Below are 22,903 nucleotides of genomic sequence, written 5' to 3'. Positions count from 1 at the left end.
ACACAGGAAGCAGGGCTGCGCTGGGCCCTCTGTCTGGCCCCGGAGCCTGCAGGGCCAGCGACGCAGGCGTTAATGCAAGAAGACACTCAGCCAAATTACTCTCTAATTTCCCCCCAGGACTCAGACCATCCCAGCGGCCCTTGAGAATCAGACTGAGGATTTGTTCGGAGTGATTTGTTTTGTCTTGCCCCCCCCATCCCTGTGAGGTTCCCTCACTCAAGTTCTAGTTCTCTGCTCCCAGCGTCGCTCAGGCTGCTCCATGGGGATTTAAGAAAAGATGCATTAAAGGAGCGCGAGCCCTCAGAGGATGGAAGCTATAACTGGATAACTTTAGCATGTGCAAAAATGATGTGTCGACGTAATCTCATAACTCTTACAAACAGGGACACTTTAGTTTTCCATGAAGGCATTAAAGGGATAGTTTGCAGTTTTTAAAGTGACGTTGTATGAGGTATCTATCATTAGTCAGTGTATTACCTACAGTAGATGTCGGTCAGCGCGGCTCCTGTTTGGAGCCGCTGGCCGGTGCCAACACAGAATAACTGTTCAGCTTATCCAAACATGAGACGTGCTGACCGACATCTACTGTAGCTAATACACTGACAATTAATCAATACCTCATACAACCCCCCTTTAAAGCTCAGAACTGTCCCTTTAAGCTCCATAAAGTGCCTCCTCCAGTTTGAGTGTCAGCCTTTTGTAGATTTCAGGGTTCCCAGTGAGCGCTCGTCATGTTTGTGGTGCCTGTAATCTATTCATCTGCCTCTCAGCCTCAGTGCGTCACGTTAGCAGACCTGTAGCTTAATTCTCCTCCAACTGGGGTTTAATTGAGTGACTAACACACTCAGTTAGAGCCCCCTGAAGAAACTCTGCCACAGCTGACTGCATCTGAGGTCTGTTCACAAATTACACAATGATGCATCAAGCTGCTTTCTGCTCAGACGGGAACGAGAAGCACAGACAGTCTGCTGTGTTTAAAGTGCCTGATTAAAAGTATCTGTTATAGTCTGATAACACGCCTCTATGCCGACAACGTTTCCCCTCTGTGGAACTCTGATAAAGTGTTAGCATTGTGTTAGCATCAATATGTTGTCTATCTCAGCCGAGCTGCAGTGGAATAAGGGAGATTGATTCATTCTTGAGTGCTTCTTTCTGACTTCCCAGTTTTAAATGAGGTGGTTATAGAAGTGACTCTGAGCTGGAGACGAGTTTCTGAAGTCTGCAGAGAAACTCTTCTGTTTGGGATCTCAGAGACGATACGACAAGGTTACATAAAGTGGATTATTATTAGAAATATACAGTTTGTTGGTAAAAGATCTGACAGTAATTCACCCTGAAGTTCTCAACAGAAACACACTGTACTCGTCTGTGTCTCATATTGAACATCACATACGTTGGTGTGACGACAGCTCAGTTTGTGGCAAAAGGGAAAACTTAATATTTCAACACATTTCAGTTTGATTGGTTTTAATAAGGTGTAAAGAAGACGAGTAAAGTGCAGGTGCTGTGTTTCATCTTCATGCTGCGACTTCTTCTCTCCATCTCAGAATAAAAGATGAGAAGCTCTGCGCGCTGCAGAGACAGCTGCCGTTCCTGCAGAGACGAACTCTGACCTTCTCTCGTCTTTATTTGAATAACAGTTAAAATTATGAACCATTTAAACAAAGCTCTCATTCATCATCTCACGACCCCTCAGATTTAATTCAGTAAGCATTATCTCGTGACCCTGAGCCTGACCCCGACCCGTCGGTTGGGAACCTGTGAAGTACCAAACTGTGTTTAAAGTATTTAAAAGCAGCTCTGCAGTGAGCAGCTGGTCCGTGCTGTCTGATGTATCAGTGATTAATGATATTTATTATACGAGTTACATGATTTTAATGCACATTTAGCTTAAAATACTCGTGCACTTAACAAAAGGACTTTCTAGATGCAGAACTTGTACTTAATCAGTAATCAATTAAATCAGTTTGCTGTTGGTTCTTTGATTAAAGTGACACATCTGAGCATTTCCTCACACAGAGTCACAGAAGCTTTACGTGGTTTAATGTGTTCGCCATTAAAAATGAAAACGTTTGTGAGTGAAACATTTTCAAACATGCGGTCGGCCTCAGCCGGGGAAACTCGGAGTGTGTCGAGTGTGTGAAGACGAGAGACAGTTGTTCTCTGGTGTTTGGCTGTTCAGGTTTTGTTCACAACAGAAAGAGAGTTTCTCCTTCTTTGTTACCTTTTGCAAAAGTTTTCTTAAATTACAGCAAAAGCACATTTAAACTGTTTGAACACCTGAGGGTTGTTTTTAGGGTTTAGATTTTTTGCCGATATCCGATATGCCGATATTTTACAACTCATTTAGCCGATTACCGATACCGATATTTTTTTCCCGCACACCTAATTACAGAGATCATCAACTCTCTTCTGTATTGGATTTAGGGTACAGTATGATGGTAATACTCTTATCACATGTGTTACAACGGTCGGGGTGACGGGTCTTGAGATGGTTAATGAAGTTTGTAGTGTTGACAGACTTTGCCTTGGCTCCTCCTCGCATCACGGAAGCTGAGCAGTCATTGCAAAGAGCAGCTTTGCTGTCTATTTCGGACACTTTGAAAAACTTCCACCCCGCGGACATTTTGGCTTCTAACTCTCTCATGCTGCAGGGAGACACACGTGACGTCATCACGCTGCGCCGCGCAGGTCTTCTTCGCACCGGGGACATTGCGCCGAGGTCGGGCATTTAATCAAGTATGCAGCAGCCCATTTTATCGGTTAATTATATCAGCGGATACTGGCGTGTTGGCCGATATCCGATAGTTCATTTTTAAGCCGATATCAGCCGATACCGATAACATGCCGATAATATCGTGCATCCCTATTGTTTTTGTCTTTGAGATCAAAGTAGTTTCTGTTTCTTTTCAGGTGAACATGTTAGTGTTCATTCAATGAGTCGCTATGCGCAGAATTAGAGCAAGTGATTAAAACTGGAGTCTGTTTAGTTTATCTGGACTCTAATCTAATATACTGATGAATAAAGAAAGACTGTTAAAGAGAGAGACAGAGAGAGAGAGAGAGAGAGAGAGAGCTGTGCAGCATCAGAGCAGAAAATCTATTTCTTTTCTTGTTACTCAATAAATAAATAAATAAATAAATGAATAAATAAATAACCTCCAAAGGATGAAATGAGTCACTAATATAACATCACATTTTTGACACACATATTTCCTCACGGTTTATTTATGACTCACATCTTTGTCTGTTTAAGTCACCGCATCACATCCTGCGCGCGAACTCCCGGGTTATTTTTAGACCACTACACTAAATATATCCCGGCTCCATCTTTTTTTATTCACGTCACAACAAGAAACATTATCAAGTTTAAATGGTTTAATCTTCCTACCAGCTGAGTTAATGACAAATGTTTTAGGTTTTGAAGGAGGGACGCACGCAGAGGATTGACGCTCATCATCCAGACTGCGCGCGCAGGTGAGAGGTGAACGTTTCTCCTCACCGGGGGGGACTACTTTGTGGACTTTCTGTGGTCAACGGCCAAATGATTTTGTTGCCTTTTGTTGGTTTTATTTATGTATTAATTTACATGTTCTTTACTCCCATCCCTTCTAATCCTGTATGTTCACCAAAATACCGATTTGGTGCAGCTCCTGCAGACTGCAGACCGCTCCGAGCACCTCCCACCCTCTGCCCGGGGATCCCCGCAGCTCCTCCTGCAGAAGGTTCAGGTCTGACACTCCTCCTCCTCCTCCTCCTCCCTTCTGCTCCACGTCCTCTAGCGGCAGAATCAACACATGGCTGCTTTAAGAACATGTAGACTTTAACTGCTCTGCTGCTGCCCGCGGCGCTGCACCACAGGGAGCCTTTAATCCAGTTTACTCCAGTCTGCAGCCAAGTTACTGTATGAGGTTCATCCTGATGCAGCTACAAGGATGCTGCTGCTGCATGCAAACATCAGGCTGGTTCACTTCAGACTCACTGAGGTTTCGTTGGTGCAGAATCAGCTGTCAGGACAATAATCATCATTTGATTTGGCTTTTAAGGAAGAGAAGCCACAAAGATACATTTAAAACTCGACTATATGAAGAACAAATATGTCTCCAAAAAGGTCACATAAAGTTTGCACAGCAGAGCTGAGAGACCAGTTTCCATGGAAAATGTACAAAAGCGTCTTCAGGCAGAAACAGAACCAGCAGATCGAATACTTCACTTACTTTTACATTTGTACAGTTATGAATTTATAACGAGTCTGCACATCCTGAAGATAGATGAGCAGAAACTCTGGTGTAACAGCAGGACCAAGAAAAGATGGACGAAGAGAAATAAACACAGTAAACACAGTGAATACACCGAACACCAGAACATATAAATATATAAATATATAAATGTATAAATATAATACTAGACTACAATAAAATACAATAAGTGTAAAATGTAAACATGGTGGCAGGCGTTACATGTGTGTTACACCATTTTGATTCTATCCACAGCCGGAGCTAGAACCTTGTAAGAAAAAAAAACAAACATCGGCCATCAATTACATAATTCAAATGTATCTTTATTGATAAGATGCAGGATAACAAACTGATGTAACTCTCCTTTTGTGGAGCTTTCTGTGTCCTTGTGACGTGAGGGCCCGCTCAGAGGACACCCACTTTATAAGGTAATGAAGGGAGCAGCTGAAGCCCCGCCTCCCCTCTGAGTGTGCCGCCCACGCTGAAGCCTGGCAGCTATAAAACCCCGGCTCTCTGTGGACAGACAGATACTGATCACACACACACAGTCTGCTGAGAGCTCTCGTCTCTGCTCACACACACTCAGCTGTTTCCATAGGAACTTTTGATATTCAGAGAGAGGCTGAAAAAGAGGCTCAGGCCGATCATCTTTTGAACGCTTGACGAGGATGACTGCAGACACATTTTCTGACCTGTTGCAGTAGAAAAACTTCAGTTTCCTCAGTTCTCCTCTGACCTCTGACCTCAGCGACCATGGTCTCTCACAGATCCACCAAAGGAGCCTCCAAAGCCCGGCGGGACCACATCAACCACGAGATCAGGAACATGCGCGCTCTGCTGCCCATCAGCCAGGACGACCAGGAGCGCCTGTCCTACCTGCACTCCATGGCCGCCATCTGCACCTTCATCAGGAAGTCGGTGCTCCTCCAGGGTGAGTCTGCACACCTCAGGTCAGAGCTGGAGAAGTTCCTGTGAAAGTTTAGCTTTGCATGCTCACAGTCACATCACACTGGAAGAAGTTTGAGCTCAGACCAGGGAGAGGTCTCGTGTGGTTAACTAAAGCTGTCTGATTAAAAAGGAACATATGAGGCCAAAGTGCAGTTTCTGTTCTTATTTACACAATAATGACAAAGAAAGTTTTTTTACTGATTCGACACCTCTGCAGATATGTAAGTAGAGCTGCCAGCAAGCTTCTGCTGAATGTATTAGAAGTTCAGCTGACGTGCACGTCGTGCACTCCTCACAGCTGCTTCAGTTACGTCCTCCTTTAGAACCTTACCTTCATTCTGAGGCTGAACTCTCTCCTCCTTTCGCAGGACTCTCTGAGAGATCAAACGTCTCCCTGCCGTACGAGGACTTTCTTCAGGCTCTGCACGGCTTCATCCTGGTCACCACCGCACAGGGGCGACTGGTCTACGTGTCGGAAAACGTGGCTGAATATCTGGGCTTTTCCATGGTGAGTCTGTGGATTTAAAACGAGGTCAATCTGTTGGAGCTTTTTAGTTTGCTGCATGTTGGGCTTAAATCTGTTGTTTCTGCAGCTGGATGTTCTGCAGGGAGACTCCTTCTATGACATGGTGGAGCGCTCCGACGTGGACGTTGTTAAATCAAACCTGGACATTGAAAACAACTCGTCATCAGGTAACTTCAGCACCTTGTTCTCACTTCTTAAATCTTTTATTTACAGTAAAGTTTCTAAAAACTCTTCTGACTTTGAGAAACTGAACGCACACGTCTTCTTCCCTCAGAGAGGAGCTTTATTTGTTGCATGCAAACCTCCAAGGCCTTCAAGCTGCAGCGCGGCAGCTGCTGCTCCATGATGGTCCGAGGAAGCTTCCGGTCTTTCCCTCCGCCTCGCTCGCCCACCTCTTCAGTCTGCCCCCCCACCACCCAGCCCCTGTTTGTGGCCCTCTGCACCCCCACGGTCGACCGCCTGCAGAGCTCCGAACCTCGCTTCTGCCTCAGCTTTAGCAGCGTCCACAAACCCGACATGACCTTTACTGAGCTGTCAGACAGGTACGCTCACTGATCCGCCCCTGCTTTACACAGGTACATTAACATGTTCTTGTTTTGTTTGCTGACAAACATTTTTTGTCTTTTGTTTTTCAGTGTTTTGTATTTTTTGGGATTTTCTGCAGAAGAACTGAGCGGCCGCTCGTGGTACAGTCTGATCCACCCGGGAGATCTGTCTCTGTGTGCCGACGCTCATCGAAGTTTAAGTAAGTGAACGATTTATGTCAGGAACACTTTTTATACTAAACCTCTTTGATCTGAAGGTCACATGAGTCTCCAAATGTGAGGTTAGCTTCAGTTAGCTTAGCACAGAAACAGAAACGTCCTTCAGAGTTCATTCTGTGCATGTCATCATGTTTGTGAGTGTGCATGATAATAATGAATATTTGTTCTTCTGTCCCGTCCAGTGCAGGCAGACGAAGGCTCCCAGGTAGAGATGGTGCTCAGACTGCAGTGCAGGAACCTGTCATGGACCTGGATCTACGTTCAGGCTAACAAGCTCTCTGAGTCGCAGGGCATGAGCTGCACGCATTTCATCATCAGGTAAGAAAACTTCACTTTTCCCGGAGACGGTGTGAGAAAAGTTTTCCAAGTTTCAAACACTGACTTTGTTTTTGGTCTGCAGTGAAACAGAGGCCAGATTCCTGCAGAAGAAGATAAGCAGTGAAGCCTTCACACCATCAGCGTCCTGCCACTCTGCAGCTCAGCAGGCGTCTCTCTCTCAGAGCCACAGCAGCGCTAAATGCTTTAAAAGGCGGCGGACGTCTGACAGCCAGAGCGAGGAGCCGAGCGCCAAAGCCAGGAGGGACTCAGAGAGAGACGCTTACTATTTGTCATGCGCCTCCTCCCGAGGCGACAGCTCACCTGCTCCCTCAGGTGACAGCCTCGCTCTCTTCACGCCTCCCTACAGCCCGGCCTCCTCCTCCTCCTCGTGCTCCCCTCTGCAGCAGGAGGAGCTCAGCTGTGACCTCCTGATGGACGTGCACGGATACACAGATCAGCTGCTGTCCTCCCCTGAGTGCTGCTTCCCTGAGGCAGCGCTCACCTGTCACCCATCACCCTCCGCCCCCCCACCTGCACCTGAACAGACCTTTGAGCAGGCCTCCTTCATCGCGCTCCCTGCTCGCTCTCCTCTCTCCTCCTCATCGCCGGCGTTTGATTTCCAAACTTGTGCATCAGATGTTCGGTTAGTCCCAGACGGCCTGTCCCTGTCTGACATGTGTGACGGCTCCATGGACTGCGCTCTGCATCAAGACGACCTCGGCCTGATCGAGCCGCCACAAGAGGGCAGCCTCGTCCAAACTCATCATGTCCCTCACCACGTGTTGCCCCTACACTCCACGCTTCTTACCCCCAACCAGTCCCCCACCTCCTCAGAGTCTGAGCCGTACAGCGAGAGGGAGCAGGCAGAGATCAGCATCCTGGCTCAGCAGATCTCCTCCCTGGCCAGCAGCTTTAACACATATCACACCCTGAACCCGCTTCTAAACGTGGCCCAGCTTGCTGCCAACAGCACCTCCGCCTGCGACTGGCCCCTCCACCCTCCTCCTCTCGCTCCTCTCCCTCTTAAACACGATCAGGTCCTGGATGACGGCGTGTTCGACAGCATCTTGAAAGACCTGGACATGGTCTCCACGAGAAGCAGCGCGTCCTGTCCGGGTGTCGTGTCTCACAGCTACCAGCAGGGTTTGTTGTGCAGCAGGCGGGAGTCCCACCAGCTGGAGGAGGAGCTCCTCTGCGTCTCCTCCACCCTCTCGGAGGAGCTGCTGCCTGCAGAGGCGTTCATGGATCCCTTCAGTTTGCAGCTGGGACGCCATGACCAAAACTCTGAGTTGCATCAACTCAACCACTACATGCAGAGAGTCCTTCAGCAAGGTAACTACAGAGCGGCCTCACACCTCAGCATCCTCCTGTGAATTATAGGTTAAACATTCTGAAGTCACATTTCACTAACATCTCTGTCTCCTTCCAGATGCTCTTGCAGAAGAAAACCTGTTCTGAAATAAGTCTGTGACTTACTGAACCTCCTCTTGTATGACATATTGTCAGGGAGATCTTCCTCCGCTGGATTCAAACAGAGCAAAGACATTTAAGGACATTTTTACTGACTCAGTGTTTCACCAAACTTCTTTCAGACAGCAGAAAGAATCTAACGTGGATTGTGTTCTCCTCTTCGGCCGGCAGCTTTGTCTCCATTCTGAAACCTGCTGTCAGCTGAGTTTATATTTTATGAAAGAGGACGTTTTAGAACACTTCCTGAATCCTGGGCTCTGTTTTAATAATAACTGACCACAAATGAGTATTGAGCACTTTATCGACATCACTGCCAAAAGGGTTTTATAAATGAGAAGTTGTGCTGTTTAAAGGGACGTGTGGAGCATTCCTTCTCTCAAAGAGCCATAAACATTTGGTCTGAGGTGCCTTTAATGAAGAGACCAGGTGTTTCTTATTGATTGTTGTGATGACTGATGCAGCTACGAGCAGAGCAAACTCCACTCAGCGAGATGATGATGATTGTAACCTGAACACCTACCTCATGGTGCTCTCACACATTCCAAGTCTCGTCTTCACTCCATGTTTTAATTATGATATTTATTATAAACGTGCTCACTTACATGTCTTACTTTTCTTCATTCCACACTCGTGTTGATTTTCATGGTACTGGTGCTTTATGACTGAATGTTCAGTGTGTTTGTGTTTAACCTGCAAAAAGCTTTAAAATGTTAATAAAACATGAAAAACACGCCGAGTGTGGCTGATGTCATTCACTGCATCTTCCTCCACAAACACTCACGACAGCACTGGACTCACGTCTACCTTTAAACAGAATGACGAGCACGTGAACACCATCAGTGTCCATCTGCCTGAACTGAGTCAGACAATAAGGGCGATACTCGTGTGGCCACAGGGGGGCAGCGTGACCAACAGCAAGCACAAGACTAACGGTTCTCTTTCTACTGCACGATGGCCGACATGACAGCTCCCCGAAAAAGTGAAGCCCAACCCTCTCTGTCGCCCCCTGCTGACTGGCTGCAGTATAGCTCATAAAGCCCGCCTCCTCCATGTTAACAGATGGGACATGAGTCAAACTATAAAATCAAAATACACGTCAAATACATTTTTCTCCAACATGGTTTCTGTCATTATAGTTAGTTCTTATCATGCTGAGTTATGTCCACGTGTTCATTTTTCTGACAAGTTTACTTTTAATTAGTTATTTGATGCTATAAAAAGGGGGCGTGGCCTCATGATTGACAGCTCTGTGGACAAATGGGGCTCCTGCAGCGTTCTGTTCCCGAGTAGCAGAGTAGAGGAGGAACGGCGAGAGGAGACGTAACTAACACTAACACTACAGTCATTGAACTTTCCATCAGCGTGAATATCTGCTTCAGACCGACACAAGAAGCTGTTCTGCTGCAGACTGAGCCCACCTGAGATGCCCAGCCTTGTTAAATATTTCCACAGCTTCAGTTCAGAGAGGAGAGTGTCTCACCGGGCTGTGTCGCTCCTTCCTTCATTATTTCAAGGTCAATGTTGGGCGGGGAAACAGTCCCCTCAGGTGTAGCAGTTTCAGGGTTTGGGCTGCTGATGTTTTCCTCTTAAGAGCCTAAAAAGCTCCAGGAGAGAGTGAGGTGGAGTGTGGGTGAGGCAGGATCTGGGGGAGTTGTACGTTAAAGCCTGTTGGGTCGTGTGTGTTGCATCAGGTTTACTGCGTTAACCAGTAGAGGTGAGAAGTTGTTGAGCAGCAGCCTAACGTAGCGTAAACGCTGTTGCCAGCTTCGGCTTGCAGGAGTGTTTCTCTGTGAGTCTGGCATCTCTGAATGTGGATGAGTTTCAGGCTAATCCTACGCCGACCCAGTTTCATTGAAGAGTCTGAAATAGCCAAAAACTAGTCTATCCCTCACCGAGTACACGAGTCGAAAAAAGATATGAAAGCCAAGAAGAGGCGAGGACAAGTGCAGAGCGGTGTCTCCTCTCTTTGTCCCTCCTCGTTCACATAAGAACATCGATCAGAAACACTTTCTCTGTAGAAACATTTATTTATGAGAAATGGCTCCACTGTGTACGTCTCATGTCCTCTCTCTCTCTGTGTCTGATCGTCCCCAGCTCATCGTCCTCCGAGCTCCTCACTGCTCATTGATTTTTACATATTGTGGCCGGTCGGACCGATGAGAGCGAATAAAGTGCACACAGAGGAATCAATGACATGTCTGAGAGTGAATGCACAAAGAGAGAGTTAGACAAAGAAGAGAATTGACTGCAGTCTGAAGTCTCTGATGGATCGCTGTGGTTAAACAGACAGGAAGCTGCAGACGAGCACGCATGTGATGTGCATGAGCGTGGAGCAGAGAGCTCACAGGGGGCTACATGCTGCTGCAGAGTGTGCAATGCAGGGTCCCTGTTCTACCCATGCAATATACAAACAGCCACTAGATGGAGTTATAGCTCCAACGGGCTGCGAGGAGCTCAGAAATCTGCATAGCATTAGTGTGATACTTAAACAAGGCTGAAATACAGTGGAGGAAGTGTGTGTGTGTGTGTGTGTGTGTGTGTGTGTGTGTGTGTCTGTGTGTGTGTCTGTGTGCGTGTGTGTGTGTCTGTGTGCGTGTGTGTGTGACTGGAGCACAAAAGGACATGATTCAGTTGGTTCCTGAGCGAACAGTCCAGATGCCTCGTCGTTTCCATTGAGACCTAATTAAGAGTGATGTCTGTTGAAGGGTACAACGGCAGATAAAGTTCCTAACAAGTCCCCACATCTGCCGCCTGCAGCTCTCAGCGTTACCTGGAACGTTAATGATTTCCCAGAGGCCGCGTGACTCCGAGTCCGAGGCATCGATGCATTTGTCCACACCAAGGAGACGACGAGAATCTTCCTCATCACCTCACACACACGCACACACACACACACACACACACACACACACACACACACACACACACAGGGAACAGTCGTAACACTCCACGTCTGTAAGGATCACACAGCAGCCACAGTTAGTCTCTTTTATGAAGCTCTACATTCATGATTATTACAGGATCAGACAGAGCTGCGTGTTGAAGCTGCGTGTCTCAATCTGCTTTATATTTCTGCCTGGTGTCTCTTAACCAACACATTCTTGGTACAACATAAAAGCCTGCATGAAGCTACAGCAGCGTCTGATTTCCTCCAACTCAACCTTGTAACTGAAGAGTCCTTCACGAGGGGCTTCGTGCAGCTGTTGGCTGAAACACCTGAGGAGGATCAAAAGGAGCTTTCAGACGTATTCTTCCTGATGTTTTTATCGGCTCTGCTTTGTCTTCTTTTTCACGTCTTTCTCACGTGTTCAGCTGCACTGCTGCAACGACTGCACTTGTTGTGACAGCTGACAGCTTACGGCAGCTAAAGATCGCAGTGAGAACTGTAATATTAAAGTTAAAGGTTAATTGAACTATTATTCATGTATAATTTAATTAACATTTAGAAATCAATTAAAAAAGTTCTGATGACGGTCGGAGAGCGTCCAAGAATTGCTTCTGTGCTCTTTGCAGACGATCTGTTTTTGTTGGCTTCATCTGGATGCGACGTCCAGCAGGCACTGAGGCGGTTTGCTTTTGAAGTATCTCGGGGTCTCGTTCACGAGTGAGGGTAAAATGGATCGTGAGATTGACAGACAGATCGGTGCAGCGTCAGCAGTAATGCGGGTCGTGTACCGGACCTTCGAGGTGAAGAAGGAGCTGACCCGTAAGGCGAAGTACGAGTCGATCTACGTTCCAACACTCACCTGTGGGTGAGCTTTGGGGAGTGACCGATCGAATGAGGTCGTGGATACAAGTGTCCGAAATAAGTTTCCTCTGCACGGTCTCTGGGCTCAGACGTTAGCGTAAAGCTGCTACAAGAGCAGCTACAAGAGCTGCTGCTCCTTCACATCGCTAGGAGTCAGTTGAGGTGGTTTGGGCGGCTGAGTTGTATGCCTCCTGGGCGCCTCCCTGTGGAGGTTTCATCTCCAACCTGAAGGTAGACCCAGAGCTCACAGGAAGGATCATATATCCCACCTGGACTGGGAACGCCTTGGGATCCTCCAGGAGGAGCTGGAACATGTTGCTAGGGAGAGAAGTTAACTTAGCTTAGCCTGCTACCACCGCAGGCCGACCCCTGACAACCAGAAGGAAATGGATGGATGGATGGATGGATGGATGGTTGGGTGATACCAATATTTTGTATACCTTTAAATCGCACTAGTATCAGAGGGATCATCGGTATTGGCCAAAGCTGAGCGATGTGTCAGAATCAGTGCTGGTGAGGACTAAAGGATGTATCGATGAGTAAACGATGAACACTAAAACAGAATGCACGTCAGGTTTCAAGAAAGAAAACTAATGAAGATAAAAACAGATATTTACTGTATATAAACCAGAACACACACACACACACACACACACACACACACACACACACACACTCATTTCATCTCTCTAAGTCGGGTTAATGTGTGGCTTCATTACGCCGCCGCCCTCCTGCCTCCCTCAGATTAAATGAAGATGATGTGAGATTAAATGAACAGAATCTGAGCCTCACAGGAGAGCAGCAGGAGTCTGACAGGAAGCGAGGATTCTGTGATTCATATCTGAGAGAAGCATCGGGGCTGAAGACGATACCACACAGAAGGACTGACGGAGACACGCGGTGTGATGAGCCCTCCGTCTGCAGCTCTGCAGGTGGATGCTGCAGCGCGGCTGCTGAGGGAAAAGAGCATCAGTGCCGTTAAACACAGCAGCTCACAGATGAGATTCTTTTCTCCCACCAGCAGCCAGGTCTTCATCCCCAGCCTCTCCTGTGGCTCCTCGCAGATGATGACCTCATTTAGCCGTGAAGAAAAGATTGAAACTCACTGATTTCAGAGAACAGAGCCTCAGGTGGAGCTGCCGTGTCTTTGTTTATTTACCGGCTTCATGCTTTTATTGTCTCTGCAGCCAGGCTCCATCGGAGGCTCATCTCAGGCTCAACATTGAGTTTATTTTGAAATAGATGAAGATCCTGAAAGCTGTCCTGTTATTCTTTCTATATTACAGGAGATATTCCTGTAACAGCTCTTCTTTTTCAGTGTGTAGCATCAGGACGTCGTCCACTCAGAGAATCCTGAGTCCTGTTTTTAGATAACATTGATAGTGACTCTGATGATGAACAGAAGGAAGGAATGATGTCCATGGGAACAAAGGCTGCAGAGACTTGTGTGACGTCTGAGAACGATCCGATTCTTCTGAACGACTCTTTGCTGCGAACGTTGGGAACCGAGTCGTAGGTGAGAGCCGTTCTTTTGTCCAAACTTGACTGCCCGCCAGAGATCCACTCCCCTTCATGCTGAATGACCACAGGCAGCTTCGTTCAGCTGCAACTCCACTGAATCATGTCACCACAGCACAGTGCTGACGGTGAGCAACATTATAACCCTTGGCCAAGTTTGTAGACATCTCTGTGGTCATACAGAGCTGTATCATAAATTATTGTCACATCAATGCCGTTGATTAAGGCCCCATGCCCACTTACAGCTTTATCTGAGCACTAGTTTCCTTTGTCGGTCGTTCCCAGTGAGGACGGAGCGTACGCGGCTGCATGCGGCCGAGAGAGAGACCCTGCACCCGGCTTCTCTTCTCAGAGCGGCAGCTCCGAGCGCTCCAAGGTGAAAATCTCTGAACTTTTGAGAAAGGCACCGGTGTCGTCATCACCGCTTTTTTTTCAGGCAACCAATCAGATGGGGCACCTCTCGTCACCATGGTTACCACCAATCACAGAGGGGCAACTTATATTGGCTGTTTCTGTCTACCTGAGCTGTGACAAACGACCAGTATCAAAATCGCAGATCGGCCGGACACTAAATGTTGTGCTCCTATCGCCCTACGTGTTGTAAGCTTGTTATTAGCTCTGTAGGAAGTGAAACTTATTGTTGTCATAGAAACCGAACCCGCGTGCAGCGTTTTTTCTCTCACAGCACTGCGCTTCATCCCAGCTCTCTCCAGCCAGAAAAGGGCGCTACGTGGACACGGGGACCAACTGTTCCACATCGTTCTGCTGTTTCCTTTTTAAGTTTCAACAGCATGGAGTTTTAAATATGCGGGAGAATACAATGCAAGCACGTTTGCGAGTCTGACCACTCTCTCACCCGGGATCTTACGCCTCTGTTCAAAGAGCTGTAACACTAGCAGAGACTAACGGTGTCAGAAGTCAGTAGAGAAAATAAAGAAGAGGGCGCTGGTGGAGTTTAACCAAGAAAGATGTTCCAATGTTTCATCTTACAGTAACATAACGAAGACTTCTCAGACGAGACGTCCTGATGTAAGAGACAGTAACGTGTCTGTGTGGCTGATGGAAGCAGTGACAGACTTTGCCGCCAAGGTCACAGGAAGGTGTCGCTCGCTGTCATCAGGGAGGCGTGAGCCGTTATTAACCTGACCCTGCTTTTTATCTGCAAACTCCTGGAGGAGATCCTGCTCGCTGTGCGATGCGTGTCCCTCAGCAGCCAGCATTTGTTTCTATACCGCTGTCGCCCCACTTTTCAAAGGCCTCTCATCACCTGACTGCTGCTGTTCAGTCAGCACAACAGCCACACTGTAATTGGGTTAAACAAAAAGACCCAAAATAGACGGCAGCCTGCTCCTCAGGCTCCTTCTGCTCCTCCTGAAACCCCGGCTCAGATTCAGCCCTGAACACTTCCTGTTGATATTCACCAGAGGTGGGCCAGCCAACCAGGGAGAGGAACACAAGCAGCAGCTAACAGAGGAGTCTTTGCATGTGAATGTGTGATTCGTTTAATGCTTCCAGCGGCGAAGGTCGATTAACATGTAATCTGCTGTTGTGTCTTTCCATCAGGGACTTCAGAGAACGCCTCGACGCCACAGCGACCTCTTCTTCTATCTAACTCCTTCAGAATCAAAGCGCTGCTTTAAGCGACGACGTCTCTCAGTGTGTTGTGTATTTACCGTCCCTGAGCTCAGCCTCACCACTCAGAACACCACTGCTCTGAGCTGAAGGTCCAACACGCAGCAGCACACAGGTGGATCTGTGAGATACACTCAGGTGCTGCTGCTGCTGGAGTCGTAACGTGGGTGTTTAAAGTAATTGATGAAAGCGTCAGTGATTGCTGGATGCGTCCCTCGTGGGGTCGAACAGACAGAAATGCATCACACATACGGAACATATATCCAGGCTGCGCCTCGTAAACATGTTTATCTCCTCCTGCAGAGTCCCAGGAGGGCTCACAGATACACATGGATCTGATCACAGGCGCAAACATCATTAAAGCAATTCATTAAGTGAGCTGCAATTATGACTTTAATATAAAGGAATGAGTTAATAAACAGAATCTAATCAAAGGGTTTATAAATGATCTGAATGAGAAGAACTTTTGTACATAATGACGTGTGAATCCGTTTGATTGAACGAGCAGCTGTTTCACAGCGTCTCTGTCTGCAGCATGTTTTCTGTTCTCATCGCCACAAAGAGTCTCAGATGATCCGGTTCATCACGAGATGTTTGTAATTGCTTGGTGTCCTTGATCTCAGACAAAGGTGGATGGAAGCAGCTCCTCTCCTGAAGGTGATGCAGACTGTCGCTGGCAGATTTCATCAGCTGCAGCGAGCCGATCTGTGCTCGCTTGTTTCCAGGCTACCAGGGCGCTATATATGTCCCCCAGCTGGATATCATCTTACACTCATTACAGAGACCTTTCAAAGGGTTTCTCACCAATCTATTCCCCCCCATGGACAAATGTTAATAAGTTCAGATCAACCACCCACACAGTGGTGATGCTACAAGCAAAGTTTCAGGAGCAGAACCTCGACCGCGCCTTCCAACCAAACCCTCTCCTCTTCTGCTCCTCCTGCACCCTTCTCTCCCTCCCTCCCTCCTCCTCTCTTTGCTCTTTGTTTCTCTCTGTCCTCCCATCGTCGGGTCCTGAGAGGGTTTGTTGTGCCCAGGTGCTGCGGCAGATTCCCGGGAAAGCTTCCCCAAATTGCCAACCACAAGAAGTGTGACGTCTCCAACATCATCATCATTAGTTATGAAAAACTTGCATCCTGTTGACGGTGTGGTCCTTGCTCGCCCTTGACGTAAGACCAAACTGCTTTTAAACGTTCACCTCCCTTAGATAGTCCTTACCCTCTCCTTTTTGGTCGAGTACTCGCAGCTTTCAGGAGGACGATGGAGCAACAAGTAGTTCGACTGTCTGGATGTGATGCCAAAGCATGCTCAAGTATTTTCAGCTCTCTGAGGAAGTCGTGGCTGTCGATTGAACCGTGATCCACCAGGAGCGTGCATGTGAGAAATAATGAATAAATAAAGAACTTAAAAATGAATCGCAGGTCATGTGGTGACAAGCTACGATTCCTAAAGTATTAACAGCCCCTTTCGCACATGCACTGCACTCCTGAACATGTCCCCGCAGTGTCCGGCTGGGCTGCATGTGTCAACACAAACAGACACATTTTTCGTCCCAGCTTCATGCAGACGATTTCCTGCCAGCTTCTGATTAAAATGTCTGCAAGACGTCTGCGTGAGCAGGTGAGTGAGTGGGCGGGGCGATGACGACAGCAGCAGAGATGTCTGCAGACTGCACAGAGATTCAGGAGTGTACGGCGTCTCTGTTCTGCACGTTTGCCTTTTATGAGTCATTGTTTCTGGATTGAATCTGACAAGTAGGAGTGTTAAATGAAACTGTTCTTTTTGCTCTTCTGTGGGTGGTTCTTTAAAATTCATCGCAGATCATCAGACCCTTTGAAAGCTCAGTTAACTTGATTTTAGCCCTCATTGATAATTCTGAGTGTGAGCCCGCTCAAAGGGCGCTCGGGCCCAGCTCATGCATAACAGAGACAATAATCCTGTCAGTGTTTCCCTCCATTCTTCTTACTGAAGATAAATCCCTCAGTAACACAGACTCTTCTCCATCTTTGTCTATGAATCTCAGGAAACATTTGTCCATCAACATGACGTCAAACTCAAGTCGAGCAGGTTTCAGCTTCTCCACGGGACACCGGGGCTCTCTGTATGAACATGTGTGTTGTGTAGCTCGAGACATGGCTCGGTGCTGAAGGAGCAGACTGACAGTAATCACAGCAGGAGCAGAAGAGTTTCCACTTCAATCCAAACATGAAGAAAACTTTGTGTAGCGCTGAGGACAATACCAAACTCCTCTCTGTGGCTGGCAGGGTCAGTGTGTGGGTGATCTGAGACGCTGTGTGAAGGAGAAAGGAACCAAAGCAACAAGGTGAAGAAGAGACGGCGTCCCTGCACACCTCAATGACACGCTGTCATTCCTGGACGGGTTAAACGGCTCTCAAACACTGCACGCATTCAGTCTTAATGTGTTTGTTTGTGTGACAAACATGCAGGATAACAAACTCTAAGTGCACGTAAATCTACAAAGACGACTACAGCGAGATTTATTCAGCTCGCTGAAGATCGAACATTATAAAGCACAGACCTCGACAGGTAAATGCAAAAGAACCGAGCCTGCTGGATAATATATTCAGCTAACTGATGATTTGATTGTTTCTTCATGAATCAAAGAAGCAAACACTTCATGTAAAGGATGTTGAAATGACCTTGCCGAGAAACAAAGACACATTCTTCCTGCTGCTGCGCGATCGAGGTCACCTCCTGACTGCGTGGACTTGTTGTGAATTAGAAGCAAAGATGTTAATAAAACATGTTCGAAGTTTCTGCAGCACCAAAACAACCTTGAGGCTCTGCCCTGCTCTCCGTTTATTGGCACCTTTAATCCATTTCCTTGTGCTGCTGCTCAATCATTATACACGAGGAGACGAGACCTATCCATTCTGCTGATCACTATTTAGCTCTCTGCAGCCCCGCTAATGATGATAATTGAAGACAGCGCCGCCCGGGCCACAATTTGGCACCACCCACTCATTAATCTTTTCATCTTACACTCAGATTAATGTGCTGACGGTGATCCCGGTGACCTCTGGTGTGCAGGGACGTCTGTCACGTGATCCGGCCGTGCACACGCCTCCTCCTGCTGACCACGCTGCCTGAACGTCTGAGCAGGAATCTGGAGGGAAACAGGCTGACGGATAATGTGGCTCTGGCCGGCTGCCAAGTGGAAAATAAAGACGTAATTAGAAAGTAAAATGAACACAGCTCTGCTACTGTACACATATTTTATTGTGCGTCCCCAGAGCACACACAGGCCTCACAAACACACGGCTCTGCGCTCCAGCAAACAGAAATCAATACAGATTTCACACAGCTAATCAAACATGAGCTCTTTGGGTTTTGGACAGGAAGGCAGTTGATTTGAATTGAATCAACCCGATTCAGCGTTAAAGCAGTCACTCCGCCCTCTCTTTATTGAACACACTGAACTCCTCGTGGGGACCGGAGCCAGAGGAACGTTTCCTCTCCTGTCCTCGCCTCCTGACTCCTCCATGAGCCGCGGTGTCTGTTATTGCCACACGTCGCTCCTCTGTGTTCCTTTTCTAATCTGAGGTTTATGACTCGGGCTGCACAGGCCGATGGGAGCTCTGATGACGAACGAGGCATTGACACAGGGATGATTTATAGTACAGTAGTGAGTGGAGGTGTGCTGAGGCTGAGCCACCCGGGGAGATGACTTCCATCACATCTCATTTGCATTCACTCGATTCCTGCGCCGACGATGACTCACAGCGCTAATGAGGCACCCACAGGACAGGAGAGCGCTCGGCTCACTGTAACACTGCTGTTTTATCCCTCGCTGCACACAGGCTGCATGCGTGTCAGGTTACGTGAGCGTCCTTACAGCGTTTCCTCGTTACACCGGGTCATCGGCTTGTAAACAAACTGCACCAAAATGTCCAGATGTCAGATATTTTTGTTTTTATCAAAGGCAACTTGCAGCCTTTCAGTAAGCATGCATTAAGCTGTGGTGTGTAATCCAACATGTTTGATCTAACTCAGGGAACATCTCCTCACAGTCTGCTGGCTGTGGTTCCCCGTGAGCCCTGAAAACATCTGGTGTTTGAACGCAGCCCTGGATCTATAAATAGACACAAAGAAAGTCACCCGGAGCGAGACACACAACGAGACTCCAGCCAATTAGCAACAGGTAGCATCAGCTCAGTGCACTCTGACCTCTGCTTCAGCCAGCTACTCTCCTTCTTCCATCTCGCCCTTGAGGAACAGAGCTACAGCCAACAGAGAAAAAAATGGCCTCCCCTACTGAAGCACAAAAACTGTCTCATAGACTGCTAGAGCTGGAGCAGGAGTCTCTTACACCTGCATTCTCTTTCATGTCCAGCAGGGGGCGACTACACTGGTCTGAGCTGACTTCTCTCCTGATTTATCCCCTCAGTAAACATTTATGGTCTCAATCTCTGGTTTCAAGTGTTCAACACAGAGTGATGTTCATTTAGTCGCTGATGCTCCCATCTAGAGTCACACCGTCCTGAAAGCGGGGGGGGTTTGGGGCGGGTGTTGTGGACCGAGCAGTCAAGACACAAAGAAACACGGGTGTAAAGTTTATTTTTAAAGTCGAGCTGAAACGGCATCTCGAGAGTATCTAGCTTCCGTATCGTGACGTATTTCCGAGTGAAACAGGACGTGCAGGCGGGACATATCATTAGAGGGATTTGCTTGGATCGTTGAGAAGTGGGCGTAGACAGACGTTCTCCACAGCGCAGCAGCTAGCTAACTGACCGAGCGTTCTTGGTGCTCTGCGGCTAAATGTTGCAGATTAATTGGTTGAAATTGTTTGGTGCTAACTGACGTAAGCACGCGTGAAATTTAGTTTTACCGGAAGAAAAAATGATTTTGATATAATAATATTTTTTTGGCCTATGTTGTGAAACAGATGCACAATGTTACCGGTGATGTGATGTAAAAGGATTAAGATGACATTTATTATTTCACCTCCACTTTAAAAAAGGTACAGGAGTTACACTGCCTTTTAGAAGAGGTCAACATGAAACATGACCCTGACAGGGAGCTACCAGATGTGAACTAAACCAACAGACCTAACAGCATGTCTTCTTCTTCAGTGTTTTATAGCAGTCAGCATCCATAAAGCTGCGTTACTGCCACCTTCAGGTTTTACTTTTCCTCTTTGTCCTGTTATGTTAAATCCGATGGTCCTGTCCAGTCGCTTTAACACTTTTAAACTTTCTCTCTCCCCAATCGTCCGTAATCGTCTCATCCGCTCCTGTTCCTCTGGTGTGTATATTTTGTGACAGAATGAGACCTGAGGGGGACGTTTATACAAGCTGACCATACCAGGCCTAAACACACAGGGGAGGACAACATAAGTGACCCTGACCCCCCTGCTGTTAGAGCACTTGGTATGGTCCTCTGCCCTCAGGCTGATCTTTCAACAGACCAGGAAGGAGACACAGCAGCAGGTGAGATGTAACTTCATTAAACCATCCCTGCACCTCTTCATGTTTGAGGTTCTCTGCAGGTGAATGGGTGCCTGTACGTGGTCGGCCATTTTGAATGAGGTTTTTTTCTCTCATGTAATCTGGTCCGTTAAAGTGTGCTGTGCTTCTGTGCTGGTAGCTGTAACACTGGAGCATGAAACGCAGCAGGATGTTTTTCTTTTCCTTTCAGATATCACTTTCTGAAAGTTTATTTTACACATGAAGTTATGAATAAAAACACTTTACTTTCTGAGGGAAGTTCAGGTGAGTCAGCGAGCGGCGGACATGACAGCTTTAGAGATAAAAAACATGAAAAGCAATTTTGTTCCCACAACAAAGAAATCTCTGCGCTGGCAACTTTTTGAACCACACAGGTTTTTCATCAGAGAGCGCTTTGTTTCTGTTTCTGTTAGTTTCTGAAGTAAAGGTAAATATTGCTCACAGCCAGCAGTCAGATGTACATATACACCCTCTGCTGTCTTTGTGTCAATGCTATATATCTAATAATGTATTAAAGCATGTAAGTCTTTCCTTACTTTTTAAGTTATTAGCATTTAGCAACCTACAGCGAGTGTATCCTCATATGTACTAAATACTGATGGAAACTGACGATCTCAAAGGTTTCAGTTTTGTTCTCTTGGGCGCCCCCTAATTGCGATATATGGTTACTGCGGGAGCACACTTCTCAGTTTAACCAGACGTCCACGGCTGGCTCCGGTTGTAACTCTTGATTTTCCTGGCTGACGGTCGCTTTCCTTTTCAGACTGTTTGCTTCATCTGAGCGTCGAGTTTGTTTCTTCTTCTTTGGATTTTCACTTCTTGTTGAAGTTGTATCTGTAGTCATCCATCTTTTCTTTGTTTGTTCAGCCATAGTAGATTACTGTTTACTCGCAACACTTGCAAAGAGCGGAAAAGCAGCCGCTTAGCTCCGCCTACCCTCTCTGGCAGACCAACCACTGCTGGCTGATGGAAAACGCGTCACTAACTGGGCGCCGCTTGTGATTTATTTCTGCGAATGTCGCCACAGACGTATGCTGTGTTTGAAATGCCATACTACATATTATACTACATACTACATACTGTATACTATACTATATACTACATGCGGCGTACTGCATGCGGCGGTTTCTGTAGTACGGTGATGTTCAGATGTATTTTGCAGTCTGCAGCACCAGGCACCAGCTGCCTCAGTAGGCGAAGTGACTGGTCCGATGCGTACTGGAGATTTTGTCCGAGTCAGTACGACGTGCGGGTGTTTTTGGCACACTGCACATGTTGCTTTGTTTGCATACTGCATGTTGGCTAAATCAGTACGTACTGACAGTATCGAACACAGACAGCCCATAATAATACTACATACTGCAAAAAGGCTTTCATCAGTGGGCCATAGGCTCAGTCACTGTTGTGTTACCTCATTCAGAGAGAGAGAGACTTACAGACATACTAAGAAAATATTCATCATAATTACTTTAAATACAAAAACATTTGAACTAAATATCTTTCATACACGTCTGTACATCGTGATGTTTATCTGACAGTCAAGCAGCTTTACGTTTCGACATTGAAGCTTTTACTGTCGACTTTTCTCCTTTTCTTCTTCCTTTCTTTAAATCCTGTCCTCATAATAAAACGGATCACTGCTGTGAGGAAAAGACTAAATTTAAGAGTGCAGTAACAAGACACGCCGTCATCTGAATAATCTCCTTCTCATATCCTCTTTGGTCTTCACGGGGGGGAATCGTCTGTGGGTTTCTCTTTTTCTCTTTAAACAATAAGAACGTTAAAAAAACTTTTCCTGAGGAGTGAAACGCTGACCGGTAATCTTACTGGATGTGTTCAGTAATAAATAAATAAATCAGGAAGCATTTATCTCTAAAGTTAAACTAACACGAAGCTTCAAAATAAAGCGTCTTCCTCCAGAATGAAGAGTTTAATAAGCAGCATTATGATCTGTATGTTCATGCTGACACGTGGTGCATGCAGCTCCTTGTACTGCTCATGTACCTTTCCTCGTGGTCCTAATTCAGACATCACAAGCTGTATCTAAAGCTGGCGGCGCTCCCTGCAGTGTGTGGCCTTTCAGTCAGAGAGCTGCTGCAGGAGGAGAGCGGGCTGTGACCGACAGCTTCACTGGGAGGGAGAGATGCGTTTCCCCCCGAGGAAGATGTCCAGCAGTCCTCTCTGCTCAGTCTTTTCTTCTCCTATCGATCAGAGGTGGTTAGAACATGTCTTTGCATGTGAACGTTACCCTGGGCCAGCGGGGAGGGGAGGGG

At 47.0% G+C, this 22,903-nt stretch overlaps 1 protein-coding gene across 1 annotated transcript; it reads left to right on the top strand.

Moving 5' to 3' along the window:
• The first annotated feature begins 4,991 nt into the window (after positions 1-4,991).
• npas4l (neuronal PAS domain protein 4 like) lies at positions 4,992-8,913 on the top strand. Its single transcript, XM_069659252.1, has 8 exons — positions 4,992-5,169; positions 5,555-5,694; positions 5,780-5,879; positions 5,987-6,254; positions 6,348-6,457; positions 6,659-6,794; positions 6,877-8,126; positions 8,224-8,913. Exons 1-8 carry the CDS (start codon positions 4,992-4,994, stop codon positions 8,250-8,252), a joined length of 2,211 nt encoding a protein of 736 aa, XP_069515353.1. The 3' UTR covers positions 8,253-8,913.
• The last annotated feature ends 13,990 nt before the right edge of the window (positions 8,914-22,903 follow it).

The sequence above is a fragment of the Semicossyphus pulcher genome, unplaced genomic scaffold, assembly GCF_022749685.1.
Source record: "Semicossyphus pulcher isolate SPU_LCO1_2020_fin unplaced genomic scaffold, fSemPul1.0.p SCAF_12, whole genome shotgun sequence".
Lineage (NCBI taxonomy): Eukaryota > Metazoa > Chordata > Actinopteri > Labriformes > Labridae > Semicossyphus > Semicossyphus pulcher.
The sequence above is the reverse complement of the archived record's forward strand: the minus strand, read 5'-3'. Positions and strand labels throughout refer to the sequence as shown.

What these genes read in the sequence shown, in the direction of transcription:
- npas4l (XM_069659252.1), top strand. Translation starts at nt 4,992, where the DNA reads ATGGTCTCTCACAGATCCACCAAAGGAGCCTCCAAAGCCCGGCGGGAC. An exon ending in TGCACGCATTTCATCATCAG is followed by an intron (nt 6,795 to 6,876) that starts GTAAGAAAACTT and finishes TTTGGTCTGCAG; the next exon opens with TGAAACAGAGGCCAGATTCC. An exon ending in GCAGAGAGTCCTTCAGCAAG is followed by an intron (nt 8,127 to 8,223) that starts GTAACTACAGAG and finishes GTCTCCTTCCAG; the next exon opens with ATGCTCTTGCAGAAGAAAAC.